Source organism: Vespa mandarinia, chromosome 6 (assembly GCF_050613455.1).
Source record: "Vespa mandarinia isolate Hongniang chromosome 6, ASM5061345v1, whole genome shotgun sequence".
Lineage (NCBI taxonomy): Eukaryota > Metazoa > Arthropoda > Insecta > Hymenoptera > Vespidae > Vespa > Vespa mandarinia.
Window position 1 is genome coordinate 2,097,501 of NC_140815.1, and position 12,500 is coordinate 2,110,000.

The 12,500-nt window shown below is 28.0% G+C and overlaps 1 protein-coding gene across 5 annotated transcripts in view; it reads right to left on the reverse strand.

The window, feature by feature from the left end:
• The window catches only part of for (cGMP-dependent protein kinase for), a 52,347-nt gene that overhangs the window by 17,705 nt on the left and 22,142 nt on the right, over positions 1–12,500 (reverse strand). For 2 of the 5 annotated variants that reach the window (XM_085657875.1, XM_035864844.2), the window contains exon 2: positions 6,756–6,922. In XM_085657875.1, coding sequence (XP_085514001.1) covers positions 6,756–6,922 — 167 coding nt within the window. Of the gene's footprint in view, positions 1–2,336; positions 3,796–6,755; positions 6,923–8,121; positions 8,544–10,431; positions 10,577–12,500 lie in introns of those variants that run through there. The other 3 variants (XM_035864846.2, XM_035864847.2, XM_035864845.2) reach the window with 3 other exon arrangements.

Genomic DNA, 12,500 nt, shown 5'->3' on the forward strand with positions numbered 1-12,500 from the left:
ACAGCTGCAAGAGTTACTGTCGGTTGCATCCTGGCCCCCTTTTAAGGATCATTCATCTATCGAAACCAGGCGGACGAACCTTTTTACGTCTACCACATGCTACCGATGAAATTTTGAGATCTATTGTTAACGAAACGTGTGAAATTTTCAAGAAATAGTTATTATTTAAATTATAATGAAAAGTAACAAATCAAGCTTTCTGTCGATTTTATTTGAATAAAATTTATTGAGGAAAAAAAAATGAAAAAGGCGATCGATTTTATCTCGATAATAATTTATAAATATAACTCTATCAATATAAAAGAATAAATATCTTTTAAGTTCATTAATATAAGGATTAATAATTACAAATGTTAAGTAACGAATCGAGTTCTCTATTGATTTTATTTGATTATTATTTATTGAGAGGAAAAAAAAATGACGATCGATTTTATCTTAATAGTGATTTATAAACAAAATTTTATTGTTATCATTGAAATAAATATCTCTTAAATTCGTTAATATAATTATTAATAATTATGATATTACAAATGTTAAGTAATGAATCATGTTTTCTGTCGATTTCCTTTGAATACAATTAATCAAGGAAAAAAAAGAAAAGAATAAAACGAAAAAGGGAAATGATATTGGAGGAATCAAATCGGCCGTAAAAGTTTTAACAATTTTTTCTTTTTTACACATATGTGTTCTTTATTACACAGATGTGTATATATACATATAAAAGATATATATAAGAAATAATAAACTTTCATGAAACTTGCGAACGCATATACCTTACTTACCTACCTAAGATTTGTAAAACTGAAAATGAGACTTAATCGTTCAAAGATTCACGAGAGCGTGGAAAGTGGAACAGCGGAAATTTCGTGCGTTGTTTTCGACGATTTGTGAAAGGAAAATTAGATACGCCCTTACTATCTCTAACAAAGAACTATAATAAGAATAAAAATGAATGATTTTAGTTTTAGTGACTTAGAGAAGCGATCTATTTCAAAATCAAAATACCTGAGACATTAGTGCGGTCTGGGATCGCGGTCATTTCGAAATATTATATCCCGCGTAACGATGCGACAATGGCTAGATCGGTTTCCATTATTTATCCTTGGTTATACGAACGAACGTTCGTTGGTAAAGTTTCATATAACTTTCTCTGTGGTGTCACGAGCTTCAAGAGAGAGAGAGAGAGAGAGAGAGAGACTCGTAGAGCAACGTTAAAAGATCAACGTTAACGATCGATAAAGAGTAAATGGATCGTGAGAAGGATCTAAGATGAGCTCTTAGTTCCGTCGATCCTTATTTTGCTTTCTTTTTCTTATTGTTTTCTTTTTGTTCTAGAAAAAAAAAAAAAATAAATTATGAAGTCCAATCATATCGAAACTCGTTGAAATCGTGAATATAATTAATAATTAATAACAGTTTTTAATAAAATTTTTATTCTATTCGATTTCTATATCAACGAAGAATTTTCATAGATTTCAAATCAACCGATCGTTTTAATATTAAAGTTATTTCTTCTAATTGAGATTACTATAGATAAAACAGGAAGTACTTTCAGATTTTACTATAGTTAAATGCACAAATAACTCGTAATTGAAAACCAATTCAACTGAAAATAATCTTCCAATTGTATGATAAACTATAGGTTATATATATATATATAAATATCATGATGGGTTTATACACCATCGAAACTAATAATTTTTTATTTTGGTAAATCAACAAATCATTCGCCGATGCGATGTTTTCTCTTTTCTCAAGATACATCATCAGACAGGTTTCACTGCTAGAACTAATCTAGCAAACAAGAAGAGGATGATGATATTGCGTTTACTTAGTCAACGTTAAGAAATCCATAATTCAACTGTAATAACAAGAATGATCGATGATAGAAGTAAGTAACTTAAAGATAATCCAGATTCTTTTCTTCGTCGAGTGTATTGATCGATGGAAGAAAATTATCTCGTTTCACGGATTATTATCATAAGAAATTAAAAAAAGAAGAAAAAGAAAAAAGGAAAGAAATAAAAAAAAAGGCATAAAATGTCACGATTTATTCTCCGTTCTTTCAAGATAATTCCGTTCTTTCTTTGGTTAGTGGCAAGAAATGAGGTAGAGGACTCTCATGGGTAGTATGTCTGCTACTTTAAACAGGTAAGGTAACTCGTCGAAGAAAAGATCGTCGTCCTTCGCAGGAAGAAAGAGAATATGGTTTTACCGGATCTACTCGAATGGTAAGAGAGAAAGAGAAGAAAATATATATATATATATGTGTGTATGTGTTTGTGTATAAAAAAGAAACAAGTAGAGTGTCCTGTTGGGGGCAAGATTGGTTGTACCTTGGCGTATTTGCCGTCTTCTGATAGGTTGCGGAGCCCCGGTTCGTCGTCTTCTAGCGTAGGTGTGAACCGGTACGATGAGTCTCGGTCTTGGAATGAGAAATCCGCTTTGTTCATTGCCAACAACAGTCTGATTTGATTCGGACGAATCGGTACTGCTGGCTGTTGTATCAGTGCTGCTAGATCTCCTAGATCTCCTACATTCTTTTGGACTTGAAGAACCCCTCGAATCTTCGGCATCATCGTCACCACCATCATCATCACCATCACCAATAATAACACCACCATTACCAACAACACCACTACTAACACCGCTAACACCACCACCATTATTAGGATTACCACCCTCAAGTACTCCTTCCAATTGTGATATCACTTCGGCGTACGGTTCTCGGCATTCCAGTTCGTCCCGTTCACGAGACACCACCTTGTTGCTCCTACTGTCGTTTGTCCAGTTGATGCCACATTCTCTCCAACTGGCCTCGTAAAGTAATTCCATTGCACGACCTCGTGTCGCGTCCGGGTCCAATAGAAGTTCCGGGTCTTCCAGTACAGCCCGACCAGGATAACTTCGGACTTTCATCTTTTTTCGGATATTTGTTTGTTCTTTTTCTTTCTTTCTGTTTTTATTTTTATTTAATTTCTTCGACGAAAGAATAATTCAATCGCGAATATTAGCTTTAATCCATTATAGGTGAATGAATCATTCCGTCTACCTTGAATCCTCTTGCACTCTCTCTCTCTCTCTCTCTCTCTTGTCTTATAATTCATCAAGTATGATCTTAGTGATCGATAGGTAGATAGATAAAGAGAGAGAGAGTGAGAGAGTAGGTATGTTGGTATCTTATGTAAGAGACGTCGGTAGTTCGAGATTTACGATTGAACGTAACTAACTCGAAAAGCTTTGTATTTTTTTTTCTTTCATGAATATATCGACGACGTTAAATATATCCGTTCGGTACGATAAACAAATTTTCTTATGACGAACAAATCCACAAACGTATTTCCTCTATCACGAAGTACAAGTCGAGACTCAACGTAATAACGACGTAACATTTTTTGAACGGAACTTTGTATAATATTAAATATTACAAATCCGTATGACGATCTTGATCGTGTTTGAAGATGACGACAAAACTTTGAAAGAAGTAGCATCGCTAAAATTCCTCATCTTACGTTTTCGATTTTCTTCGGACGGCTGTGTTGACCGAATGACGTCAAACATAACACACGCTCGTACAGTTTCTCTAATGAAACATTTTTTTTCTCTTTCCTTCTTCTTTTTCTTCTAAATTCTCAGTCAACGTTAGAGTATCATCACGTAGGTTCAAAATAAACAGAAGTATAAAGATTTATAGAAATATCATTTAACTGAATTCATCCTTCTCAATGTCACAGTGATCTTTTTGATATCCTTTCTTTTTGTCTATCTCGTTCGCGTGATCGATAAATCCTCGTGAGAACATACGAAGATTTCTTCATATCTAAATGTATTCTTTCCAAAAAAAAAAAAAAAAAAAAAAAAAAAAAAAAAACTCAAGACCAAAAAAAAAGGAGAAAACGAAAAAATATAAAAGTCTTCTTCTCCTTCTTCACTTGGCGATCCCAAAGAGATGGGATCCTTGAGATCAAAGAAGGTTGGTGTTCCTATGAGAAGCTTGCTCGTTACGATCGACGGTACGGCGTCATTTTCTTGGCTCCGTCGAACCCTCGTAAAATCTTTGCGGTTGAAGCCGAACCAAACGAAATATAAATAATTTCTTTCTCCTTTCTTCTTTCTGCACAATAATTTCCGTTTCACTTATTTATGTTTATATATAAATACATATATATATTATATTTATTTATACCTCTATATAATATATATATATATATATATATATATATGTGTATCTATACGTACGTAAGTACGTATATATGTACGTATATATGTACGTACTACACTCAAAAAAGAAAATTTGTATTTTTTAATTGTTCCTTTCTTTCTTGTTACTTTTTTTTGTTTTTAATTTTTCTTTCCTTTTTGATTTTCAACTTTACGGATTGCGAGAGCACAAAAATAATAAATCAGATTCTTCGTAGGCACTATAAATTTGACAACGTAACACGTAAATTCCTTTAACGAAGGATCGATTTCATAGATTTTAAACGAGGATAACAACACTCCAGCTAGGACCACTCCTTCGAGACTGACGCTCCTCACTGACAGCGTTGGCGACTGGTGAAAAGCACGCTCGCGAACTCCTCCGTGCACACGAGAGGTCCCACTCTCCCCTCCCTTTTCCTCTTCGCAACTGACAACTATCCCTACTATCTAACCATTCGGCCCTCTCCGCTCTGTGAGAGAAAGGACAGTGGTTTTCATTCTCGAATGTTTTTGATCTTCAAAGAGACGAGAAACTTTAATCGTTCTTATTTAGATCTACGTTGAATGTGCCAATATTTTCTGTTTCCTTTTTTTTTCTATGTGTGTGTGTGTGTGTGTGTGTGTGTGTGTGTGTGTTATGCGCTCATCTCGGAAACGATTAATCTCATAATTTTCTATTTTCGTCGATGATTTAAATTATCTCTCATTTTTCTTTCCTTTTCTTTTTTTTCGTACGTGGGTGGATAGAAGGAGAGAGAGAAAGAGAGAGAGAGAGAGAGAGAGAGAAAAGAGGACGAAATATTCCTTTAATCAGTGGAATTAATGTATAAGAATTATTGTTCGTTCGGAAAATAACGAAAATATTTTTTTATAACGAGGACAAAATATTTTAACGATTTTATTTAATATTGAAATTATATTTTTACCGATCTATTCATATTTTTATAATTTACGATGCTTTAATTGAAAGTAATTGTAGTAAAGATAGAAGAGAGACAAAAAAAAAAAAGAAAATGTTCAAACGCGACGTCTTTTTGAACAAATAAAAAAAGTATTTATACATTTTGTCCGAATATTTAATTAAAAAAAAGAAAAAAATTTTTTTCTTTTCGTTTTTGAATCCTGTGATAAGCGAATAAAATATTTTTTTCACCTGACATATTGTACAATTCAGTTATTCGGATAACATTTAACACTTTTGATAATGCGAATAAATGTCGTCAAATCATTTTGACATGACGTGTTTATTCCAAACAAATAATAACCTCATTTTCGTGATTTATATATTTCCTTTTTTTGTTTATTTTTCTTCTGTTTTCTTTTTTTTCTTTTTTTTTTTTTTTGCATTATTTCTTTTTCTCTTTTTCGCACCGTCTATCGGTATTACATTATAAACGTATAAACGTCATCATTATTTAATATTATATCATATCATTGAATCGTAACTATTATCAAATGATATCAAAATAAAGATATTACGGATAATGTATCGTAAAATGAGAGAGAATGTTGTGTCATACAAAATCGTTACTAGATTTCATCTTATCTCTTCTTATATATATAATATATCGTATGTCTACTATATATAAATATAAGATATTATTATTATAAAAATTAGGCATAGTAATTCGATAAATATTAAAAAAAAAAAAAAAAAAAAAAAAAACAATAATATTTTGATGATATTTTTCTTTATTTTTCTTTTTTAAAGAACAACACATTATTATAATTATTATGATCAAAATGATCATAACTCGATTAGTTTCATCGTTACCAATATTCTTTACTAATATTCATCGTAAATAATATTTGTTTTTATTTTCACGTTCTTTAAAAAGAAAGATCAAAATCGTCAAGTAAATATTTTCGTCGATACAAATTCTTTCACGTGGAATCAGAAAAAAACGAAAAAAAAGAAAAAAAAAAAGAGAAAGAAAAAAAATCGTAGTATTTTGTAAGATTAAGAAAAAAAATCTTATTTACGAGAATTCCTCGTTATGAGTTTCGAATGATTTGTTCGATTGAATCGAACATATTATTAAAGTAGACATAAACAATGACGTGCATTCTTTTTAAATATCAACATTGAACGTAATTTAATTCGACCTAATCTAATCTATTCTACGATTATAAATTATATGTCTATGATTTATTATCTAAATAAAATTTCATTTCAAATTCTTTCTCATAGCTATTATTTCTTATTACATTTTTAATTGATCAAGAGCATAAAATATGCCTTCAGCCATACTTCTTTCTTTTCATCGACCTTTAAAAGACGTACGAATATTCTTAAATTAAAATCGACAGTATCGATACGTTCAAACAAGAAATTATTATTATTATTATTATTATTATTATTATTATTATTATTATTATTATTATTATTATTATTATTGTATTATTCGTATTTAAATTTATTAATTAATTGATTACTTTAAAAATTATTCGTTCATATTCTATATGTATTTTAAGAGAAATCATACGTAAAATTTGTAAATTTTATAGAGATAATAATGTTTAATAATGATAATATTGATAAATTTACTTACCGTCTAAGACAAATACAGTCGAGCCAACATCTCCTTCACGTACTATGGTGGAATTACGTTCAAAGGTAATCGGGAACATACAATCAACTATTTCTTCAATTTGCGCCATGCTTAGATGCTTCATGAAGTCATTCGATAGAATTGCCTCTTTGATAAGAATCCTGGATCTATATGGGAGGAGAGAGAAAAAAAAAAAAGAAAAAAATTAATAAATAAAAAAAAAAGAAAGAGAATAAAATATAAAACAAGATAGAAAAAATTATTTACATTTATTATAAACAACAATTTTTAAATGTTATTTATGATTAATGAAACGATATACGAACACAATTGTTTTATTATTTCATGACAACATGGATATTGAAAATTTTGTCGACCGTTCATCATAATGATGCCCGTCGACACTCGTGTAAATACTAAGTAAACACTATCTTACAACGGGAATTATAAAATACGGTCGCGGAATAACGGGTTGAAAATAAATGAGCTCGTTCTACCTATCGTGATCAACGATCTATCTTCAATATATCGCATTTTCATTATGAAATGATTAGAACGTAGATTGGAATCTTTTTGATAATATCAAAACATTTATTTTGACAATATATGCATACATATATATATATATATATATATATATATATATATGTATACATATAAATATATATTATAATATATACATATGCATATACATTATAATATATGCGTATACATTACAATATATACATATACATATGTATGTATGTATGCATATATATATATATATATATATATATATATAAATATATATTATAATATATACATATGCATATACATTATAATATATGTGTATACATTACAATATTTACATATACGTATGTATGTATGCATATATATATATATATATATATATATATATATTTCAGATTTCAGATTTATATTTATAGAAAAGATTAAAATTCGTTTGATATCTTTATACTCGTCTGTTTTTAAAATTACCTTATCTCCAGGAACATCTTTTCTTTGTCTTTTTTTGTTTCTTTTCTTTTTCTTCCTTTCACTTGAATGATATTTATATTGTATTCTACTAAATTAGTCAAATAAGTAATATCTGATTTTTCAATATCTTATATGTAAATAACCAACAATATGTTTATTACATTTTCTCCTTTTTCCTTTTTTTTTTTTTTATTGTTAAAATAACAATTACATCCTGTAATTTGATTTGACAACGATATATCTTTTTATATAAAAAAGAAACAGAAAAAAAAAATAGAAAAGAAAAGAAAAAAATGAACACGTATAGACGTACACCTAAAGCAGATAAAGGAAACAAAAACAAAAGTGAATCGTGCCATTATCAGAATTTATTTTCTACTGGTTCTACCTTAAATCCTTATCAATTCTTCCTATTGATTTATCGTTCGAAACAGGTTCAGCAGATATTGCATTTCTTTTTCTTCTTCTTTTGGCCTTCATGTATATAATATCTGTTATCGATCTAAAAATTTTAACTTCATCCTGTAGTCCTTTAATTTCGTCATCTTTCTTTTCCATAATCGTTTGAATTTCTTCAATAATATAGGAAAAAACTTTAAGTGTATTGAACACATTATTAATCATCAATTGTAGTTCATTTAACTTTTCCATTTTAGTTTTCTCTTCCTCTTATTAAATCTCCAATTTAGGATTTTTCGTTTTCCTTAATCCCACCATCTAATGTTTCGTCGTAGATAATACCATTCAATCCGTTATCAAATGCCGTTGTATACGTTTATCCATAGAAAAAGGACTTCTTCGATCGACTTACTGTTAAAATTTACAAAGATTTTTTCTTTTTTTTTTTCTTTTGTTTTTTTTTTTTACAATTGCTTACGTAACGTTTTTTTTTTACATTTGCTCATACCGCGATAAATTGAAATGTCGTTTACGACCGAATTATTATTATTATTATTATTATTATTATTATTATTATTATTATTATTATTATTATTATTATTATTATTATTACTATTACTATTATTATTATTATTGTTATTATTACTATTATTAATATTATCGTTCAAAATAACGAACAATCAAATTAATAATATCGAATATGTTATAAAAAGTTCATTAAATTTAATTTTTCTATTACTATATGATTTATAATTTTAATCTTTTTTCTCTATTTACTTTCGACATTATTTTTAATTATAAAAATAAAAATAAAAATGATTATTAACAAAGACCCATGTTAACAGATTAAATATCTCGATTTTCAATTCAACGTTTCGCAATTAATGAGAAAGAGAGAGAGAGAGGAGAGAAAGGAGAGAGAGGAGAGAGAGAGAGAGAAAATGAGGAAGAGAGATGAATAAGATGGATAGAGGCCTTCTACGTTTTTATTTTTTGTTTTTCATATCATTTGATCGTAACTAAAATTTTAAAAATAGCATCGCACAATTCATTTCGTCCTTTAAAAATGAGCGACGCGACCAGACATGTTTCTGTCCCACGTGTAAAAAAACCGTCGACCCACAAAGTGCGCGCGCGTGTGTGAATCTGTATGAATTATGTAAGAAACGAGCGCGTTATATTTAAACATCGAGAAACTTCTCTCTTTCTCTTTTTTTCTCTTCTTTTTTCTTCTTTCTTTTTTCTTTCCTTTTTCATTTTTTACTTCGTCATCGCGTTGTTTTTATCCACCAGTTTCCTCGAGTCCACGGAACATTTATATATATATTACGTTCGATTTCGAAAATGTAAATAAAACGTTTCTTTTCTTTCTTTTTTCTCCTCCTTCCCTGTCGGCCATATTATTAATATACGTCGATTGCTACAATAAAAGTCGTTATCGATTATACAATTGATTTCAATGTTAAACTGAATAATATTTCGTAAGATAAATAATATTTCTTGTGAATTCGCAATCGAAGAAATTACAACCGTACACAGTGACAAATGATATATGACCTATAGTAATAATAATAACGACAACGACGAGTTTCCATTTTAAATCTTTGTTAAAGGAAAAAGAAATTTAAAAAAAAATAAAAAAAAAAAAAAAAAAAAAAATTAAAAATAAAAAAAAATAAAAAAAAAAAGAACTGAAATGCTCTGCGCAGAATTTTCGTATGAGTTAATAAATAAATAAAGAAAGAAAGAAAGAAATAATTAAATAATTAAATAAAGAAAGAAGAAAAAAGAATCAAACAATTCAATATACTGATAAGTAACAAATCGACGGTACCGCGAATATGAAAATGATTATGCGATAATTAAACGAAAATCATTTCATTTACCCAAGTTATAATTGTTAAATATTAGATTTAGATAATTTCGTTTGAGTCAACTTGAAGAATTCTAACTAGATTAACGAATTTGCGAGAAGAATCGCGAGAATAGATGATCCAAAATGAAAGAAAAGTAAAACGAATGAAGGACAGAATTAATATATATATATATATATAACACACAAATGTATATATATATATATATGTATATATATATATATATGTATTTATGTTGAATGTATGAAAAAAGCATAGAAAAAAGGAGAAAGGGGAAGGAATAGTAAATAGAAACACTAACAAAAAGATCCGATAAATTGTTTTGTTTATATGATAATCGTTCAAACCGGTTTCGAATGAGTTATAATTATAAAATTAATTGATCTTAATAAACCAAATAAGAATAATTAATTATTTACGTTTACCTCTTATTTAATTCTTTCTATTACCTCTTTTAACTTATTAACTTATTGTTAGATAATATAGTTTATGCGTTCGAAAAATAAAAAGAAGGTTAGAACGAATGGAACTGCCGTTAGCTCGACGTGTTACTACCAGACTAACGAGCTAATGATCTAACGAAGAAAAAGAGGGCGGGAGTTTAGTGAGTCGATTGGGGGGTGAAGGGATGAGATGGAATGGGGTGGGGTAAGAGCTAAGCTAGAGAGACATGATTTTTCAAATTTTGCCGCGTACTTATTTACGGATTTTTTTTTCATTTCATTTCATTTCATTTTATTTTAACGGGCGCAACGTTTCGTCGAATAATATTAGATTTGTCTTTTCTTTTCTTTTCTATTCTTCTCTTTTCTTTTTTCTTTTTTCAAAACATATTTTATACGTCGTTCGTTTCTTCCTCTTTTTTGTTGTTTTTTCTGTCTTTTTCAATATTTTATGTGTGTGTGTGTATGTGAAAATATATATATATATATATTTTTTTTTTCTTTTTTGAATTGGCTGATAAAAAATTTTTAATACGGAATGGATAAAAATTTTCTAAGTCAGCCAAAAGTCCCTAGGTTATCATAAAAATCAATAACAATTTCTCGAGAGTTTTTAGGCTAATTGGTTTCTTTTTTCTTTCTTTCTTCCTTTTTTTTTCGTTATATAAATCTACAAGCTTAGGAATTTTCTTAGTTCCTAATATGAAAAAAAAAAATAAATAATGAACAAAGAAAACGAAATTTACTTAAGAAGTCTTGAAGAAAAGTAAATCATTTATAAAATTATTCAACAACTTTTAGTTTCGATATAAATATATATGTATATATGTTTCTTTAATACATTTATATATAATAATAATATTAATAATAATAATAATATTAATAATAATAATAATAATAATAATAATAATAATAATAATAATAATAATAATAATAATAATAATAAGAATACTAATAATAATAATAATAATAATAATAATAATAATAATAATAATAATAATAATAATAATAATAATAATAATAATAATACTAATCATAATAGTATAGATATAATCATAATAATCATAATAAATAGAAATAAGAAATATATATATTTCTCGTTATAATAAGAACTAGATGGATTAATTAAAACGATTTCGCATTATCGAATAGAATCGAATTATTTGATTGATTAAAATATTATCATGGAACGTTCATCGAATCGATAAAATAATTTCTTTTGGTTGTTCTTCCTGTTGTATATAGAAGAGAAATCGAAAAGAATGCGTTTGCGGATCACGCAACCGTTACCTATTTAACGTGGTCATCGAACTAATCAATTGCATGTAAGATCACGCTGACACGATCAAACGCACCAACGGCCATTGTATTCATGGAATGACTGCGATCATGTCGTGATAACTAATGTGCCTTTCTATCCTTGTCATTCTCACATTCTCTCTCTATCTCTTTCTCTCTCTCTCTCTCTTTCTTCCTTTCGATGATATCTAATTTTCTATAGTTTCGCAATTGTAACTTTCCTTTTATACGATACGCGAGAAGAGATATATTCGTATTTTTATTCATTTCAACAACTTTGATGAAAATTTAATAACGAGATATGAAATTTGAAGAAAAAAAAAAAAAAAAAAAAAAAGAAATAAATAATAATTCATCGAAATATATCAAGATTTATAATATTTTTGATATTAATATTCATGGGTATTTACTGTTGTTATTGTTTCTTAATTTATTTTAATATATCCTGTATGGAGTAACGATTAGTATTAGTCAAAAACTTGGTATTTGATAAATTCTCTATACATTATAAATTTTCATTATGTTTATAAATAATAAATAATAATAAGTTTAATATATCTATGAGTTGTACTTCTAACGTATTATGGATTGCGTATAAAAAAAAAAAAGATTAAAGTAAAAGAATAAAAAAAAAAGTGTTTCAATGTCGTTAATTTAAACATAAATTCAGTCGTTAATTACAGAATATCCTTGAGTAAACGTAATAAATCTTCATTTTTGTCACACCTGATCTAAAAAAAGAACCGTAGTAG